This window comes from Pollicipes pollicipes, unplaced genomic scaffold (assembly GCF_011947565.3).
Source record: "Pollicipes pollicipes isolate AB1234 unplaced genomic scaffold, Ppol_2.1 Scaffold_4881;HRSCAF=5763_pilon_pilon_pilon, whole genome shotgun sequence".
NCBI lineage: Eukaryota > Metazoa > Arthropoda > Thecostraca > Pollicipedomorpha > Pollicipedidae > Pollicipes > Pollicipes pollicipes.
In genome coordinates this window covers 58,370,303-58,389,527 of record NW_023596576.1, presented here as the reverse complement: position 1 = coordinate 58,389,527, position 19,225 = coordinate 58,370,303, and the positions used below count along the sequence as shown (strand labels likewise).

General features: G+C 64.3%; 1 protein-coding gene and 1 pseudogene across 1 annotated transcript; both read left to right on the top strand.

Moving 5' to 3' along the window:
• Window positions 1–1,929: 1,929 nt before the first annotated feature.
• On the top strand, window positions 1,930–14,050 carry LOC119101137 (moesin/ezrin/radixin homolog 1-like; annotated as a pseudogene).
• Window positions 14,051–16,695: 2,645 nt separating this feature from the next.
• On the top strand, window positions 16,696–18,652 carry LOC119101140 (putative PE-PGRS family protein PE_PGRS46). Its single transcript, XM_037224418.1, has 2 exons — window positions 16,696–16,849; window positions 17,206–18,652. The coding sequence occupies exons 1-2, from the start codon at window positions 16,804–16,806 to the stop codon at window positions 18,507–18,509; spliced, it is 1,350 nt and encodes a 449-aa protein (XP_037080313.1). The 5' UTR covers window positions 16,696–16,803; the 3' UTR covers window positions 18,510–18,652.
• The last annotated feature ends 573 nt before the right edge of the window (window positions 18,653–19,225 follow it).

Genomic DNA, 19,225 nt, shown 5'->3' with positions numbered 1-19,225 from the left:
GCCTGGTGCTCGACGGCCGGCCGGGGTCGGTGTCGGTGCTCAGCGGCGTCTGCTCCGCGCACGCCGACCGCCGCGCGGGGTCAGGCCTCCGGTCAGGGCTCAGTCGCCGTCACAGCGGAGGTCTGGGTCCGGCGACGGCCGCACCTGCTGACGCAACGCCGCCGCTGGTCAGACCAGCCGCCTTTAGTGGCGTGGCTCAGCTGGGCACGGCCCCAGCCGGCCGTGTCGCCGCGGCGAGCCTGCCGCGACCGAGGCGAGCGGCCGTGTGTCGCCTCGGCGAGCCTCCGAGTGGCGGGTGTCGGCTGGCGCGCGAGCTGTCTCCCGGAGGGGGGGGGGGGGGACGGGCGTTTCATCTGTGAAACGGCGATGTTTATAGAAGCGTGTGTCGGCCAGTGGGCGTGGTACGTCACAGCCTAGTTTGAATGGATTCAAGCAGGGTTGCATCCTAGTGAGGACTCGATACTAACGCCCCGTAAAGCCGTGTTCCCGGCGCGGTGCCGGCGAGGCTGTGCCGTTCTCCGCCGCTGGTTGACACCGTCCCAAACGTCGGAGCCGCTGCCTTAGCGCCGTGTTTTCCGACGGGAACCGATGTAAAGAAGTAATTATGGAGCTGGAAAAGGGTGCTGTAGACCTCCCGTGCTAAGGCATACCATTGCTGATGACGCAAAATGGTCGTAAGCTGTCGCGCTGTGAGATACGGTTCGTGTTGCCGCCGTCGACAGTGAGGCCGCGTGCGCAACACTGGTGACGGTGGCTGGTGAAGGGAGCCGACGCCTTTCGCCCCCGCCGCTGAGCTGTGCGATTTTACAGCCAGGTGCGGGCGGAACGCGCTCACTCACTCCCTCCGGCGCGTGGGGATTTTCCGTTTTTATCGGGCCGGCGGCGGCGGGGTGAGAGTGAAGGCAACGAAGGACATCCTGGATGAATACGAGGAGCGTTTTTGTCGGCATTCTTGCAGCGCAGATGGGGCGGCCGTCATGGGCGAAAGCGGGAACAGTCGAGCGCTCATGCCTGGTGGAAAACATCAGACACGCAGCTTCGTCCGCTTAATTACGCACGTGTTTTAAAGAGATGATCACGTACCGGATGGGTGCTCATTATTTTGGTGTTTGGTGTGTGACGATTAGCAGATCGCGGGATTAGCGGTTCTGGTGGTGTTTACAGCGTCTCTAGATAGTTACAAAAGCAGCTCCGGGCAGGACGTGCAAGACTAGTTGGTCAACCATTGTTAGATATTTGAACCAGAGTAGGATCCTAGATTCCGGCGAAGTGGTTGTGTTGCTGAAGGCGCGAAAAAGCAGTTCCGGGCATGACGTGCAAGACTAGTTGGTCAGCCATAGTTAGATATTTGAACTAGAGTAGGATCCTAGATTCTGGCGAAGTGGTTGTGTTGCTGAATGCCCGAGCATATAATAAATGTCGCTTAATATTCCCGAAGCGTGTTAACATTCACCCGTCCGTGTCAGAATGGCGCTCCATTCGCGGGTAAGTTTCAAGTAGAATCTCGCCGCTTTCGTTTTTCAGTACCTGTGTGCTGTCAAAAGCGTTAACTTTTTACCACCCGCGCCACTATTTGCTGTCGCATGTAAGCACAGGCCCGTATCAACGCATCCGTTGATCTTAATTGCTGTCGTAATTGAACAGATTGCGCCGTGCAACAGGTGACGTTCGCGTCAGGTTACGACGGGAAGGGTCCTCCGCTGTACGTTTGACCTGCGACTGGAATCGAACAACCACACTCTGTCTGGTGTGTTTGCCACGCCGTGTGGGCAACGTTTGTCTTGTGCGCCTCGGCTCGCGTTGTCTGTGTCAGGCTCGACGTCAGCGCATGGGTGGCCGGCATCGGTTGTTGACCTGACCTGCCATGACCTGACCTGACCTGACCTGACCTACCACCTGGCCGCGCTCGCAGGTGAACATCCGGCGTGACGACGATGGACGCCGAGCTGGAGTTCGCCATCCAGCAGAGCACCACCGGCAAGCAGCTTTTCGACCAGGTGGTGAAGACCATCGGCCTGCGCGAGATCTGGTTCTTCGGGCCTGCAAGTACGTCGACAGCAAGGGCTACAACCACCTGGCTCAAGCTCAACAAGAAGGTGAGGCTACGCACTGCCCTCCGCCGCTCTGACCACACGGCTGGCTGTCGTGGGTGGAGCGCTGGTATCTGATTGGAGCTCTTCTCGACAGTGGTTATCTCGACCTTTTACTCTCGCCCCGAATCACGAGAAGTCGCAAAACATGGAAGAATACGCTTTTGCCGATAAGTGAAGCTGGTGTGTGTGGTGCTTGCCGCCATTGTTGAAGCGCCCCTGGCGTCGGCCCGTCGGGTCTCCCGAAGCGGTCGGGACGTGGACAGTCTGCCACCTCCCGTGCGGCCCGGTCACTGACCGAACACGGCTGCAGAGCGGGCCGGCCGCCTGCAGCCGGCGCCCGCGGACCTGTGCTCCGGCAGTGGCCGGTGCGAGAGCGGGCCCAGGGCGGCGGGCGGCGCGTGCGAGCACGGCCGGTGCGCCAGCACTGCCTCCCGTACGTCGCTATCGGCGCTGGCGGTCATCTCCGCCCGCGCCCGGGATACGGTATCTTATCCACGCGCCCGTCTGTTGAAGTGGCGTTCGCTCACCAGCGCCTTGCCTGGCCGCCAGCTCTCTCTTCGTGTGTCCGCGGGGCGGTGTCTACAGGGCCTGGGACATGTCTATCACCAGTCTTCTGGACGCTAGCCGTTCCCATCTCATTTGGGGGGAGGGAAGGGGGGCGTCATCTGCTTAGCTATTTTTCAGCCGCTGGTCGTGGCGCGCCGCCGGCCCGCGCGCTGCTCGCGGCACACCCGCCTCAGCCCCTGCTCTCGCCGTCGTCGCGGCATCACGCGTCAAGTGTGACTGGCAGGGTGGCGTATTTGTCGGCGGTGCGGCCGGGGCGTAGCTGGCCGTACCGTCGTGTGTGGGGCGCGCCCGGCCGGCAGGCGGGTCGGCGCCGGCCGGCTGCTCGCCCGGCGTCGGTCCACCCGCCCCCCGCCCCCGCCCCCCCTCCCCCGCCCGGATCTCCTGGCCGGCCGGGCTCTGACGCGAACCGTTTCCGGCGGCGGCCGGCCCGTTTATGCCCGGCTGTTTGGGCTCGGTTGGCGCGTTTGGGCGGCCGTTCGGCACGGAGCTGCGCCCGTGAAAGCGCGGAGGCGGCGACCGTCGGACCCGGCCGGCTCCTCGACAGGGCGGGGCCGGTGCGGACGCTTGGGAACCCGTCGCTCCTGACCCATGTCGCGCGAGGGCGATGGACGTTGGTCCAGATGCGGACGACTTTGGCCCAGGCGTGCCTGAGCACTGAGCGTGCAGTCACGAGACTTCGTGTCGGCCAACAGCGGCCTGGTTGGTTGGCGATGCGATTCACGGGTGAATGCCAGCGCTGTTCTCGGCCTCGCGACCTGAACGCTGGCCGTGCCGCGAGGAGAGGCCGCTATGAGCGTCCGCCGGCGCCGGGAAGGAGGGCGTGCTGCCACAGCTCGCCGCAGCCTCAGACGGCCCGGCAGTCCCGCTGTCCCCGGGCTGTCGCCAGCGCGTGGCCATGCATCACGCCCGGACCCGTGATTGATCGGAGCGCCGGCATGACTGTCGGCGGCGCCGTGTTTGCGCGGGCACGTACCGAGCGCGGCCGGCAATGGCTCACCGCTGCGGCCCGTGCCTCCGGGCGGAGGGCCGGCCCGGGCCTCGGGCTGCCGGCCGGCGGTCGCCGCGCCTGTGGCCAGCCGAGCGGAGCGGTCGCGCCGCGGCCCGGCGCACCCTCTCCGCCGGCTGGTTCGCGTGGGAACGGCCGCCGCTCGGCCGGGCCGGCCGGCGGCCACGCCCACCTCCATGGCGGGGCGGGGCCCCGGACCGCCTGGGGCCCGCCTGACCGGCCTGAGGCCCGCCTGACCGGCCTGAGGCCCGCCTGACCGGCCTGAGGCCCGCCTGATCGGCCTGGGGCCCGCCCTGAGCGGCCTGGGCGTCATTCGACTGATTCGGGCCCCCGTTTGGACGACCTAGGGCTCGGCTGACGGACCCAGGCCGCGACTGACCAGCCTGGTCCGGCGGTTGCACTCTCCGCTCTGGGCCGTTTGGACCGACCGTCCCAGCTCCCGCCCGTATCGCAGTCACATAAACACGTGACGTGGTTACATGCTGACGCCTCGCGGCCGACCGCAGATGACGCTTGTACAGCCAGTTTTACTTCCCCGCCCAACGGGGCCCGGTCCCACCGTCCTAATTCCTGGCCGATGGTGGTCATCGCGCTAAGAACGCCCCCGCTTGCCCCCTTATCATTTTGTCCACGCGCGTGGAACGGACGAGACGCGTTCTCAGACACCGGTTCCGTGTCGTCTGTGCGTCTGGCGGGGCGGCTCGTTTTCACGGCCGGGCGAGCCGACCGAGCACGCCGTCCACCGGACGGCTCCAGCGCCGGTGGCGCGACCACGCGTTTTTGTCGATCTGCGGTGGCGGCCTGGGAGTCGGGTGTGGGGGCGGGTGCGGGAGCGGCTGGGTTGCCTGGTGTGAGGGCGGTTGGGGAGTCGCTGGGGAGCCAGCAGTAGTGTTCTTGAGTCGGCGCTGGGCGACACGGGAGCCCGTGTGATGACCTTTTCGGAGTCTTTGAAGACGACCTAGGGGTAGCGGCGGTAGCTGCTCGAGACTGAGCGATTCCTAAGGCGCTGTGGCGATGTTTCGGGAATGTCTGCAGCATGGCGCCGGGGTCGCTCCAGTGAGGACTCAGGAGCTGCTGCCGTGTCGTCTGCAAACCCGCTCCTGCCGCGTATCTCTCGTGTCGTGTCAGTGGCGGAGACTGTCGCCCGCCGCGGGCGGATGCCCCCTGCCCGCCGCACTGCTGTGCGGCACGGACGCGGAGCCGGCCCCAGTCTGTTGCCAGCGCCGCTCTCCGCGTGTCGCCCGGGCCTGCGGTCTGGTCCGGCCGGCGCCGGTCTGGCTCTGCGCCCGTCGCCCGGACCGGCGGCGGACTGGCTCCGGCGCGGCACGGCGCCGCCGAGCGCTGTGGTCCGGCCGCACGGCCGCCGACCCGGCCGCGGCCAAACTGGTGCACACGCCACCGTGCACGATGCCAAAACAGGTGGGCCAGTGCAGCGGCGCTGCGTCCGGCCGGTGTCTGGCGGCGGCGCGGCGCCGGCGCCGGGCGGCGGGACGCGCCGGGCGCGGGTCCGGGCGGCACGGGCGGAATTCCTGCTGGCCGCCGGGGACTGGTCCGTCCCGGTTTGACGAGCCGGCGCTGCCCATGCAAGGTTGTCGGCGGCCTAGGCGGCCGGCGCTCGGGGGTGCGGAGGTCGCCGTTTCCACTTCGGCCGCGCTGATACGGCGCCAGATGTTCGCCTCGCGCAGGTGTCGCTTGTGCTCGTTGCAATTGCACCGGCTGTGTTTGCATCCGCGCCGCCGCCGCGGCGCCCTCAAGAGATACCGCCACCTGCCGACAGCTCGGCACTGTCCCGCGCTCGGTGACTCAGTGGTGGAAGCCTCGGGAGCCGTCGCCGAGCGGCGCGGTGACCTCACCGTGTGGCGTCACTGTTCCGTTGATGCGAGCGCACGGTGACGTCACGGTCGGACCGGGTGTGCCGCTGGCTCGGTGAGCTCTCCGTGACTCCCTGAGTCACGGCAGGCTCGGGAGCGCCCGCAGCGCATGAGTCAGAGGTCCGTGCTGGCGCGCTGGGTGTAGTCACCGAGTCACGCCACACCAGAGAGCGCCAACACCCGTAGCCTGAGTGACGCCAGGGTCGGGTGCGCCGGTGACGAGGACGTCTCGGTCACGGCCGGGCCCGGCGCCGCGCCTCAATGACCGGAACTGCGGCTGTCCGCCGGCCGCCGGCGGGCACGGTTCGGCGTACCTGTGAGTCGCGGGCGCTCTGCGGGCTGGTGAGTGGCGCTGTCTTTGCGGTTTTTGCGTGGACGACGCCGGGCGAGGCCCCGCGCCACACGTCCCCGGCCTGCCGTGGTCCCGCCGTCGGTGCGGGCCTCTGCCGCGCCTTCTTCGGGCCGTCCTCCAGTCAGTCGGGAGGGGAGCGGGCCGAGGCACGGTGTGCCAGGCGCGCGCCGGCCCAAGCTCCACGTATGGCTGGAGCTGACGCCACGGTGGGGCGCGCGGCCCTGGCAGGGGGCCGTGCGGCGCAGCCGTCTCGGTGTGGGTCCTGATCGGATCAGCCGACGGGCTTGCAAGAGCGAGCTGGCTACGACGCCAATTTCGATCAAGCGTAAGCTCATTATGCCGACGCCGGAGAGTACAACTGACCACATGTGAAGTAATCGACGTGGGAAAGTGGCAACTGATGGGTTACGCTAACCCAGTTTTAATCGTCTATTACTGGAGTGCTAGTCAGTATGTGTCCGTGGCGGTAGGCGAGCAAAGTATTTAAAAATCGCGTTCTTGATATTTTTGTTGTTGCACTAGTGGAGGTTGGTTGATGAGGATGCTCCACCAGATGCATGGAGATTATCGCTTGCGTTAGCATGCCAGTCTTCTTCCTTTTGGCATTGGCATTGCATAAAACTATGCGCTTCTAGACGCGCGTGGTCCGATGTAGTAATGCCTTGCCTGCGCGCGCCTGCCACACTCACCTCGCAAGGCCGTGTCCTGGTCTGACGTCTCGCTGTCCGCCCACGCCAGGTGACGAGCCAGGACATCAAGAAGGAGACGCCGCTACAGTTCAAGTTCCGCGCCAAGTTCTACCCGGAGGACGTGGCTGAGGAAATCATCCAGGACATCACGCTGGTACGGCGGGCGGCGCCGGGCGCCGGGGCCTCCGCTCGCCGCCGCTAAGCCGCCGCCCGGCAGCGCCGCGCCCGAAGCCCCGCGGGGATTAGCGGCGGCGGCGGCGGCGGCGGCGGTTTGAGCGGCCCCGGTTTGTCGCATTCCGGCCGGCCCTGTGCCGGGCACCTGGAGCCGGCCGTGCCGCGATGTGGCGGACGCGTGTCTGGATGACGCTCGCCTGGAACGGCCTCGCTCGCAGACGAGTCATGCTAGGTGTATGCGGATAGCAGGAAACGAGCGTGCGTTGTCAGTACAAGTGAGGGTTTTCCGTCACGACGACATGCCTTGAAGGTGTGTTTTATTAGGCGCACGCATATTTACAAAGAGCGCCTTTTTCAAATCATGTCGCTGCAAAAGTCGCTGTCGGGTCGCTGTTGCTGTGCTCTTGCTACCGGTTGTGACCAGCGCTCACCGTCCCTCTCTCCCTCCGCAGAAACTCTTCTACCTGCAAGTGAAGAATGCCATCCTGTCCGATGAGGTGTACTGTCCGCCGGAGACATCGGTCCTGCTCGCGTCGTACGCCGTCCAGGCCAAATACGGCGACTACAGCGACGAACAGCACGAGAAGGGCTTCCTCTCGAACGACCGCCTCCTGCCGCAGAGGTGCGCTCTGACTGCGACGGCGGGGCGGCCGTCCGGGACCAGCTGCTGGCTTTCTGTGCTGTCGGGAGCGTGTCGGGCTCTGGGCGGAGCTGCCTGTTCGGTGTTGGTCGACGCCAACTGCGTCGATTTGAGCAGTGTGGTGGGCGCGGCAGGGCCCCGCACGAATCCCACTTTGGCTGGTTGTCGGAGACGCCCACACCGGGCACCGGCTGCCGATTGCGCTAACGGGGCCGTGTTCCGGGACCGGCCAGCACGCCCACGCCGCCCCTTGGCCGGTTGTGGCCGGCCGCAGCGTACGACCCTGACTGCGGCAAACTGGTGGGAGGGGCTCCCTCCCGGCCGGTCCCGGTGCCGGCCGCTCCGGCCGCGGTGGCGGGCGGCCGGCACCGTTGGCGGCCGGGAGCCGTGGCCGGCCCGGGCCGGTGACGGCCGGGAGCCGTGGCCGGCCCGCTCGGGCGCCGCGCATCGCCGGGACGCGGTTCTCACGTCTCGCGGGCCCCGCACACACCGCCGAGCGCCGGTTGCGGCCGCCTGGCTGGCCCCACCCGACACGGCGCGTGGAGGTGGGCGTCTGACCATTTCACGTCACGGGCGGCTCCCCTTGGGCCCCGGTCGGCCCGCCTGGTCAGCGCGCGCGCTGGCGGGTCCGGCCGTTACTCAGCATGTCTCACCTCTCACCTCTCTCACCTCTCTTGGTGGACCTGACAGCGCTTGGCGGCGCACAGTCCCGTCAGCGCGTGGCCCGGGTCGTGCCCGTCTACCCTGCCGCCTTGTGCTCTTCTCGGCTGCCGGCTGTGGCTGTGGCTGCTGGTGGTGGCTGTGGCTGTGGCTGCGGGTGGTGGCGGTGGTCGGCGCGCTTGGAGCGAGTCCTGAGCTTGTGTCGCCAGCTTGTGTCGGGTTTCAGCGACGACCCTCCGGACCTGCCGTCGTGGGAGCGCGAGCGGCTGCTGTCGTGCAGGTGACGCGAGCCGGGCATGACCTGAGTTGACCTAGCCTGACCTGACCTGACCTGGTCTGATCGGACCAGTACGGCCGCATGCCTGTGGCCGGGAGGGCCGCGCTGTGTGCCTCAGCCTGCCGTATGCGAGTGTAGCCCGCCGCGGAGCGCAGCGCCTGAGTGATGCTAACTCGGTAGCCCGGGAGTGGAGTTTTGCTGTTGCTTGTTTTTGGTGCGGTTGGTGTTCCGAGATGACGTGAGAATGACAGTGACTGAGGGTGCACCCGTCGTCCATAAGGATTTTCGTGGGTGACGTCGGATTGTAGTGCGTTTTGTTGCATGAGCTCGTTCAGTTGCGACTAACTCGTTTGCTGACGGTGACGTGGGCGTGGATTGGATGTGCCGTCGAGGATAGATGGCGTTGCCTGCGGTCCCTCGCCCCGAAACGCCCCGCGGCCCCATGCCGTGCGCAGACACCATAGCCGTGGCCACACGAACCGTCGCCAGGGGCGAAAGTTCACAAGGTCTTCTAAACGCGCAGAGCCTTCATATGACCAGGGTAGTCTGCGCGCTGTAAAGTTCAAATCGTCATCTCTTCGCACGGAAGGCCAGGCCGGCTGTCACCAGTAGATGCCTCCCAAGTTTACAGCAACCGGCCACGTCCCTTGCTGGGTTGCTCGGCCCGCGGCGCCGTCACGGCGCCGCTGTGCGCGCGCCCCGGCGTTTGCCCCCGCTGACGCCGCCACTGCCCGCCCTCCTGCCACAGGGTCATGGACCAGCACAAGCTGACGCGCGAGGAGTGGGAGGACCGCATTACCAACTGGTACAAGGAGCACCGCGGCATGCTGCGCGAGGACGCCATGATGGAGTACCTGAAGCTGGGCCAGGATCTCGAGATGTACGGCGTCAACTACTTCGACATCAAGAACAAGAAGGGCACTGACCTCTGGCTGGGCGTGGACGCGCTCGGTCCTCAACATCTACGAGAAGGAGGACAAGCTGACGCCCAAGATCGGCTTCCCCTGGTCGGAAATCCGCAACATCAGCTTCAATGACCGCAAGTTCACCATTAAGCCGATCGACAAGAAGTCGCCGGACTTCATCTTCTTCGCGCCGCGGCTGCGGATCAACAAGCGCATCCTGGCGCTGTGCATGGGCAACCACGAGCTGTACATGCGCCGCCGGAAGCCGGATACCATTGAGGTGAGCGATCAGCCCTCGCCGGCGGGGGAGGCGTGCGCGCGAGGCCGGCGGGTCGTCGTTTCAGGAGAGGGCTGCGTGGTGTTGGCACTGCGCCGGCACGGCCCCGTTTACGTCACATAAAGGCGGCGCCACGTGGATCTGGCTTGAGGCCTGCGTAGGGTTTGGAGGTCGTACCAGTTCGTCAAGAACATCAAACTCCTTATGAAAAAAATTTGTCATCAAGGTTGGCAGAAAATATCCGCGGCACTGTAATGTATCTGCATATATTAATCATGTGCTGCCTTGTAGCGCTCAGATTCACATTGATTTTTGGACCGGAGTGATGCTCAGATGGATCGGCGCTGTGTCCCGGGTGCAGTGGATGCTGGCGAACACGCCCTGCGCGGTGTTTGTCTGCAATGTCAACGGCGCTGCAGTCGAGACTGTCTTGTCGCTTTTGGGCCTATGCTCGAAAAATCATGTGTTGCCGACCGGGGGTTCTCGGCCGCGGTGTGCTCCACCTCACCCACGATGTGTGTGCGTAGCGTGTTGTTTGACCTCAAGCTGGATAGTTCGTCCCGTCTTTCCGGACTTGTCTGCCGTTTGGGCCCCGTCAGGGTCTCAGTGTCGTTCCCCGCAGCTCCCCACGCCGTCCGTTGGTGGCGCTGCAGACGCCTCTCCTGGCGACCGTGCAGTCGCGGCCCTCCCCACGCCGCCCGCGGCCCCTGCAGCGACCGGTTCCGGCGCGGCCACCGGATCCTGCGCGTGCGCGCCCCGCTCCGCGCCCATCGCCTGACGCCGCCGCCGGCCCCGCCCGTCCGCAGGTGCAGCAGATGAAGGCGCAGGCCAAGGAGGAGAAGCTGGCCCGCCAGACGGAGCGGCAGAAGCTGCAGCGCGAGATCGCCGCCCGCGAGGAGGCCGAGCGCAAGCAGCGCCAGTATGAGGACCGGCTCAAGAACATGCAGGAGGAGATGCAGCGGCGCCAGCAGGAGCTGCAGGACGCCCAGGAGACGATCCGCCGGCTGGAGGAGCAGCTGCGCGCCCTGCAGGCCGCCAAGGAGCAGCTCGAGAGCAAACAGAACGAGCTGCAGGTGAGAGGCGGCGCTGGCGGCGCGGGCGGGTCGGAGGTCGGGCTGGTGGGACTGGTGGGACCGTGCGGCCAGCCGGCGGCGCTGTTGCCGCCGTTGGTGGGCACGCTGACGGTCAGAATCGCAGACAGTTTTGTCTTGAGGCGGAATGGTCGGCGGTGCGCGGCGTGGTGTGAGTCCTCTGGTAGCGGCGCAGCGATGCTTTGCGGCTTTTGTTGCGGTCTTAACTTCGTCTTAAGCGACAGACTGGATGAGTATGCAGTGAGCTGTCGTACGCTCTTTGGCACGGCTTCCGAGTCAGTTGGCTGCGTGCCACAAAGCCTGACGACGCACATTCGGTTTTCTCGCTGTCGAGCACCGTCCTTGTAATTGCAGAGGGTCTGTGTGCGTGTGTGTGTCCTGGAGCTGACCGCGAGCCGCGTGCTCTGGCGGTCGCGTGCCGCGGCCTCAGCACACCATCTGCTCCGTGTGGGCGGAGCCGGCGCTAACGCATGCTCTCCGTCCGGCCACAGGCCATGATGGTGCGCCTGGAGGAGGCCAAGGAGATGGAGGCGGCCGAGAAGGCCAAGCTGGAGGAGGAGATCCGCGCGAAGCAGGAGGAGGTCCAGGCCATCAGCGCCGAGGTGCAGAGCAAGGACGAGGAGACGCGCCGACTGCAGCAGGAGGTCGAGGACGCGCGCGTCAAGCAGCAGGAGGCCGCCGCCGCGCTGCTGGCCGCTTCCACGCCGCAGCACCACCACGTGCACGACCACGACGAGGACGAGAACGACGAGCTGGTGGCCAACGGCGACATCTCGCGCGAGCTGGCCGGCGAGGACGACGGCAGCTTCGAGGACCCGGTCAACGAGCGCCGCACGGCCACCGAGAAGAACGAGCGACTCCAGGAGCAGCTGCTGGTGAGAGCGGCGGCTGGGTGGGAATGGCTGTGGGGGTCGCTGGGGAGTGGAGCGGGGTGCAGGGGCAAACTTGGACGTAGCCGCCGGTGCGGTGGTTGGGGGGGGGGGGGGGGGCGGGCGGGGGCTAGCGTCTCGGATGCAGCTGTGGGTTTGGGACTGCGGGCAGTAGTGATTGAGCAGATGGGAATGTGCGACACTAAGGAGCGATGGCGAACGGCTTGGTTTGGGGATCATGGAGGGGTTTCCGGTGGTCAAACACACATAGGGTCTCTTTGTGAGTAACGTTCCGTTTTTAGGTATCCGATGTCCGAGCTGCATGCTGCACTTTCTTGTGAATTCCTCGGGTTGTGCCATGCTGTTGCGCTTGGTAGGGTAACTATCTGGCGTACAGCGTGTGGCACGTAAATAGGCGTCGTCTGACTGTCGTTATGGGATGTTTCCGACAGTGTAGTACCTTTTTACAGTTCGTACGTGTAGGAATGATTTTTGCGTGCGTTATACAGAGCTATCATTCAGATGGCTCGTAAAGGAATAGCATGGTATTGAAGGATATTGTAACGATATGGTGCTGGGAGTAGCACTTCCACTCGTTAAGCACGTTTCCAGGGCACCCAGTTTTCCACATAGGTTTGTGTAACCTTTTTCTCCCACCCAAAACATTTCCAGTCGAGACTTCTAGATTTTCAAAAGTGATCAAACATACTCAAATGTGGCTTGAGTTGGCGGCGTTGCTGTGGTGCTCACCAGCGTCACACCCGGCACCCGGCGTGTCTCCGTGTCCGCCGCGTTTGGTCCGCACGGGGCTGGTCCGCCCACAGCGCGGCCCCTCGCCCGCGGCGGCCGGTGACCGGTTCGCGCCGGGCGCGGTGACGTCACGCGTCAGCTTCGCCGTACCGCCGTACTGCCGCCCCGGTGGGGGGGAGGGGGAGGCGGGGCGACGGCACTGCGCAGTGGCATCGGCGGCTCGCCTCGTGCGGGCGCCGCGGCGCGGAGTCTCCCGAGCTCGTCACGGGGCGCGGTGACGTCACGCGGGCTAGGTGGCCGGCTCGGCAGCGGGAAGGAGGGGGGGGGGGGGGGGGGCGACGGTGTGTCGAGCACGCCACCGCGACACGGGGCCCGCCCGACAGCGGCGGAGGGAGCGGGCTGTCGGGCACCCCACCACGGCGTTCTCCCGCGGAGAGGAGTGCCTGTGTTGAACAGATCTAATCTAAACAAGCTTTTGGCTGACCTTTGGGCTTGCGTGATATCACCGTGTCGGCGCTACGTCGCTGTCGAATTAATCCTCCGTGCACGCGTCGCTTGCCGGCGGAGGTTGAGCGCGTGAATGTTGGCGGGTGTTGTGCCGGTCAGCGGAGCGGGGGGGGACGTCACGTGTCTGGTGCGGCAGCCGGACACGACCCTCCCGGCTACGACCGTTTGACGACACTGACATTTGCACGGCTGCATAGGCCGTCCGCGGTTCGTGGGGTCACACGCCGCAGCAGACGCAACTCTTGCCGACGGCTTCATGTGAAGGATTGGGCTGTCGTTTCTCTTGGAATTCATTAGTTGGTTGTCGTGCAGTTTGTACGGCACGTGTGGCTTGCAAGGGGTGTTGATGTCTCCAATCCTTTCTGCTGTGCCCACACGTCATTGGAAATCTGGATTCTTGACTCGCTTTAAGTAAGAACTTGCGTAAAGAACGACGAGTCAAAATTTCCCGGGAGTTTCCTCCTAATTATACGCTGTGACGTCAGCTTCATGATAGACAAATGAGCAAATACCCTGCAGTGACATGAATGTCCGTAATCGTAGTCCATTCACTCACCGGCGCGCGGGCTGACGCTGAACGAGTCTTCTCTGCGTGTGTCACCAGGCTCTGAAGGACCAACTGGCCGAGACCCGTGACGACAGCAAGGAGACCCAGATGGACAAGCTGCACAAGGAGAACGTGAAGGAGGGCCGCGACAAGTACAAGACGCTGCGCGAGATCCGCAAGGGCAACACCAAGCGGCGCGTCGACGCCTTCGAGAACATGTAGACACGCGGGGACGTCCGGCCGGCCGGTGGCGGCGATGCGGTGCGCTTCGCTCGCCGGCCGCGCTCGAGCGACGCCGTCGGACGCAGAGGAGGCCGCCTACTTAGCGGCCGCGCCGGTCGTCCGCGCCGCCCGGCCCCCTCACGGCTCGGGTCGGCGTCAAACAGCGAGAGAGAGAGAGAGTGCGCGCACGAGAGACTGAGAGAGAGAGGGACGCGTGCGAGTGTGAGCGCCAACGGCAGCGCCTCCCTTCCGTCTTCTGGCCCTGTAGCGCCCGGCTTAGCGTACGTGCACGCCCTCAGAAATTGCCGCTTCGCTCTGAACAGAGACTAAGAGGCCAACACCGGCCGCCCTTTTGTTTTGAGGTTTCTTTGCAAGCGAGCACGGCTCCGGCTTCGGCGAGGATTTTTGAAGTCTGTAGCCGGCGTCTGTGTGTGATGTGGTTACATGTTACAGTGATGTATTTTCCATTGGAGTTATCTAATCGTTATATAAAAAGTGCCTCCGGCCAGAGCGCCGGGCTTTGTAACGCGGGAATAAATGCTATTTTGGAGAGGCCGTGAGTTGAGTTGGGCACGGGACTGCGAGCGGCGGCGTCCGACGCGCGTCGCCGGCGGTTGGGACCAGCCACTCACACAGCCCAGCAGCGGGCGCCACGGCGGCCCGTGCACCGGGGTGGCGCCTCGATATCCTGCGGCGGCTGGCCAGCCGACTCCCGGTCAACAGTGCGAGGCGTGCCAGCGTTTCATCTCTGCCAGTCTCTCACCGGCGCCGAGAGTGAGCCGCTAGGACTGGAGGCAGGCCAGTGGGGCGGACAGCGCCCAGGTTCGCCTTCGGGGCTCTGCGACAGACCGGCCCGAGGAGAGGTAGGTTGGGCGACGTGACAAGGGGCGCTGGCCACCGTAAGGCCGGGTCGTAAAGCCGGTGTGGTAAGGCCAACGGCCCGGGAGCCCGCTGCTCGGCGCCGGTGCCGTACTCGGCCGGTATGAGGGCGGTCAGACGAGCGGCCTGACCTGCCGGCCGCCGCCGGATGCGGGCCCGTGAGGTCACGTCGGCCCCGGCCCGCGCCATCGGTGACCTTTACAGCGACAGCCGGGAGCATACAGGTGACCTTTGGCGGCGGGCTGGCCGCGGTGCTGACAGGTGACGAGACATGGCGCCACCAGGGGGACGTTCGGCGGTTGGGGCTCTCAGCCGCGCCGTGACGCGAGCGTGCCGCTGGACGGTGCAGGCTCACCGGATCATGCAAACATACTATGTGGCGGTGATGGAAGGAGGTTACCCGATCCATAGACAGGCGTGCAACGTGCTAATCACCTTGTGCGTGATGATTTTCACGGCACGGTGAGGGTTTTTGTATCGGGTGGTCGATTTGTGGCCAAACTGAACTCGGATGTCTACTCAGTGAGGGCCAGGAGGCCGTGGTGGACGACGGCAACGAAACGACGAGCAGCTGAGGGCCTCTGCCGTCCGAGAGGCCCGGCGGAGGTGAAAGAAAACGTTGCCCCATAATCAAGAATGGACTCCGGTTCTCATGTAGGCACTGCGAATGGGACAATGATTCATAGAATTGTGTTTCTCTCCACGTACAACGGGACAGTTTTTGGTGGTTGAAAACCAAACCTGGTCTAAAGCAATCTGGGAAGTCCATGGAACTAGATGATGGGGTTTGACCTTTCACCGTGCTTGGCCAAGAGTCGGAGAGTGGTGCGATACGTTTTGCAGCTGTTGAGTCTATCCGTGCCACGCCGCATAATGATGGTTAGTTTGCGGTAGGCCTTTACAGGTCTGGTGTAAACGCGTGGGTCTAGTGTAAACGCATGGATCTGTTGTAAGCGCACGGGTCTAGTGTAAACGCATGGGTCTGGTATAAATGCATGGGTCTGGCGTAAACGCGTGGGTACGTCGTAAACGCGTCGGTATGGCGTAAGCGGATGGGTCCAGCGTAAACGCATGGGTCCAGTGTAAACGCGTGGGTCCAGTGTAAACGCATGGGTGTGGTGCAAACGCATGGATTTGGTGCAAACGTGTGGTCGCAACGCAGAGCTGCAGAGCCTAAGTCGAGCAAAAGCAGAGCAGAGAAAGTCTCACTTCGTCCGCCGCCTGCGCCCGACTGTAGTAGGTGCTGGTGGCGGTTCAGATGACGTCACGCGTCCAGCTGCCGACCGGACCAGCTGAGGCTGTAGGTGGCGCTGGTGATGGTCCATCGGTGCCCATGACTGTACCAGCGGTGGATGGGGGCGGCACTGGTGGTAGCTCATCAGTGTACCCTGACCAGAACAGCGGACCAGCGGTGGCTGTAGGTGGCGCTGGTGGTAGTTCATTAGACCCTCTGACCGGACCAGCGGTGGCTGTAGGTGGCGCTGGTGGTAGTTCATTGGTCCCTCTGACCGGACCAGCGGAAGCTGTAAGTGGCACTGGTGGTAGTTCATTAGTCCCTCTGACTGAACCAGCGGTGGTTGCTCGCGCGTTGGTCACAGACAGCGTATCTGTGTTTGAGACGGCTGGTGTCAGCGATTAACGGCTGCTACTTAGAGTGGCAGCGGTTGACACGGCTAGTGTCAGCGGTTGACGCATCTGGTGTCTAGAGTGGCAGCGTTTGGCATGCCTGGTGTCAGCGGTTGACGCGGCTATTGTCGGTGTCAGCGCTTTACACAGCTGGTGTCAGCGGTTAACGTTGCCGGTGTCCAAAGTCTCAGCGGTTGGCGGGACTAGTGCCAGAGTATCGACGCCTGACACGGATGGTGTCGGCGGTCGACATGGCTAGTGTCAGTGTCAGTGCTTGGGACGGATTGTGTCAGTGTCAGCGGCTGACACACATGGTGTCAACGTCAGTGGCTGACACAGCTAGTGCGCGCGATTGACACGGCTGGTGTCACTGCCAGCGGTTGACACCACTAGCGTGCGCGGTTGACGCGGCTGGTACCAGAGTGTCTGCGGTTGGCACGGCGACGTCAGTGTCAGCGGTTGGCTCGGCTAGTGTCGGTGTCAGCGGTTGGCACGGCAGGTGTCATTGCCAGCGGTTGACACCACTAGTGTACGCGGTTGATACGGCTGGTACCAGAGTGTCTGCGGTTGGCACGGCAGCGTCAGTGTCAGCGGTTGACACGGCTAGTGTCGGTGTCAGCGGTTGGCACGGCAGGTGTCGGTGTCAGCGCGTCCGCGGCTGCTGCGGATGGTTAGGCTGACCTTAGGCGCCGGGCCGGGGGCGGACGGCACGGCCCACGCCTGTCACCGCCGGCATAAAGGCGGGCTGTGCCGGCCAAGGGCCGTCAGTGCCTGCCAGCCCTGTCCCCGGTCCCCGCCGCCATGAAAGTCTGGCTCCTGATCGCACTCGCCATCGGCACCGCGTGTGGTACGTGCTGAGCAGCTGGGCTGGGCCCCGACCTCCGACCACGAGAGGGCGCTGACGTCTCCCAACTATGGAGTACCACAACCGAGCCGTAGAGGCGACGTGGTGGGATATACAAAGATGTCGTGCTTCGTAAGTCATCGCTCACTTCATTTCGGCCGTGCAGTTTTCGATCAGATGCGGATGAAGTCACGTCCACGACAAAAAAGAGCGCACGTGCTACCTCTAAGAACGTTACCGAGGTCAATCTAATCGCGTGAGACCCTGCTATAACAACCAAAGAACGTGTTTGCTCACTCCGGCGTCTTCTCGCTATGTGCACCATCTCTTCGCGTGATGATGCCCATCTCTTTCTGCAGCCGCCCCCAGTGGCATCGGCTTTCCCCCACCGCCGCCTCCTTCACACCCACCAATACCGCCGCCGCCACCGCCGCCGCCACCGCCGCCGCCGCCGTCGTCTGGTGCCAGATCCCAAGTAAATGTCAATGGCGGCGTGCAGACGGACGGAAACGCGCGAGCTGGCGTTAGCGGCGGTACAACCTCGACCGAAGTCACGCCCGACCAGAAGACCAGGGCGCACGTGCGCGTCGAACTGACGTCGCAGGAACAGGGCGCCGTCAAGGGCAAGGGCTCCGCCGCCGGTGAGACGGACAAGCTCGTCACACCCAACAGCGAAGAGGCCAGCAGCCAGACGAGAGCCAACACCAAGGTGGTCAGCACCGGCCAGGCCACCGGCAACATCGACGCCAATGGTGACGCCGCCACCATCGGCGGAGTCACCAAGACGGACTCCACGGCGGGCAGCAGCTCGGCTTCCCGCGGCGACGGCGCTGCCAAGGGTCATATCAACTCGGTGGGTTCGGCTGGCGTGGAGGTGCGGCCCGACGGCGTCGCCACGCGCACCGATTCGGCCTCCGACGGCAAGGCCACGTCGACTGGCGGCGCGGGCGGCAGCGTGGCAGGCCGCGGCCGCGCCGCCGCCAACGGCGGCCAGGTCACGGGCGTCAGCGGCAGCCAGGTGGGGCTGGACGTCATCGGCGATGGCGCCGCCGAGGGCTCGGAGGGCGCCTACACCAAGGGCGTTACGGGCGGAGACGGCCTCGCCCAAGGGGCGAAGACTGAGGCCGGCTCCAAGGGGCACGTGGCCACGAGGGGCCCCGGCGCCGGCGCCGCCGGACAGTCCAGGGGCACGAGCCGCGCCGGCGACTCCAAAGGCACGCTGACCACGAAGTCGGGGGCGCAGAACTCGTTGGAGTCGACGAACGACGGCCAAGCCCACGCTGCGGTCCGTTCCGGCGGCGAGTCGGTGCTCGGCCTCGATTCGTTCAGTGGCGACCTTGTGGGCGTCACCAGGGCGCACTCCACCGGGCAACAAGCCTCGGATGGCAGCGCCTCCAGCAAGGCCAACACCCAGGGTCAGGGGGCTAACAAGCGGGGCGGTGGAGGCTCCCTGTCCGACACCGCCTTTAACGGCAACACGGCCGGGCCGGGCAGCATCGCAGGCTCGGTCGTCACAAACGGTGAGCACCGCTTCAAGACTGAAGGCCTTCCCGTCCGCCCGCCGCTGAAGGATCTGCTCGACCAGGTGCTGCCCAGTGGCGACAACCTAGGCAAGGGGCAGAAGGGCAAGTGCCCAAAGGGACAGTGCCCGAAGGGCAAGTGACCGAAGAGTAACCTTCTGTAAACGAGGGATGGGAGGCCTGTCGAAGGGAGCCAGGCGGCCTTGGGGCGTGCTGTGTATAGGAATATGTGACAAATAAAAAACAGATTGTGCCATTTCCATCACCTGGGTGCAGCCGTCAACAACGCTGTCTGTTGTCTCACACATTGTGTCGGCATGAAAGCGACACTGATGACAATGTTCCAGCATCACAAAGCCTGCATACACATCGACGAGTATATCCGATCCCCAGAGACAAACCGCCCCTCACTCACCACCGTGCTGCTCGGCACGATGCCGACACGCGAGGAGCTTGTGGGTGGTCAACCGTTTGTGAGCAGATAAGTCCGGGATGCAGTCAGAACAGGCCGGCGTATGTGCAAGTTGGCTACACAGATATCGACCGTGCTGCTCACTTCTACGTGTGCTGCTGTCTTTAGGATTTGCCCCTTCCAGCCCGATTGCCAGCCGGTTGTCCCCGTCGCACTGCTCCGCCCGGTCAACATGCTAGTCAATATGACCCTCCGCCCGGTCAACATGAAGAGCTAAGTGCAACACGAAATCTTCCATCATTCAGCACAAGTCAGAACCTAGATAAGACAGAAGTAGTAGCTTTATTCCTCGGAGAAAAAACAGGGATAAGATCACGTCAGTCTCTATGGAATAAGGCTAATACTACTGGCCCATCTATGTGAATAATGTTCCTCGCCAATGCACTG

Bases quoted from the DNA above. Each gene is read 5' to 3' on its own strand.
- LOC119101140 (XM_037224418.1), top strand. From the start codon at position 16,804: ATGAAAGTCTGGCTCCTGATCGCACTCGCCATCGGCACCGCGTGTG. The intron at 16,850-17,205 runs GTACGTGCTGAG...CTCTTTCTGCAG, and splicing joins CGCCATCGGCACCGCGTGTG to CCGCCCCCAGTGGCATCGGC.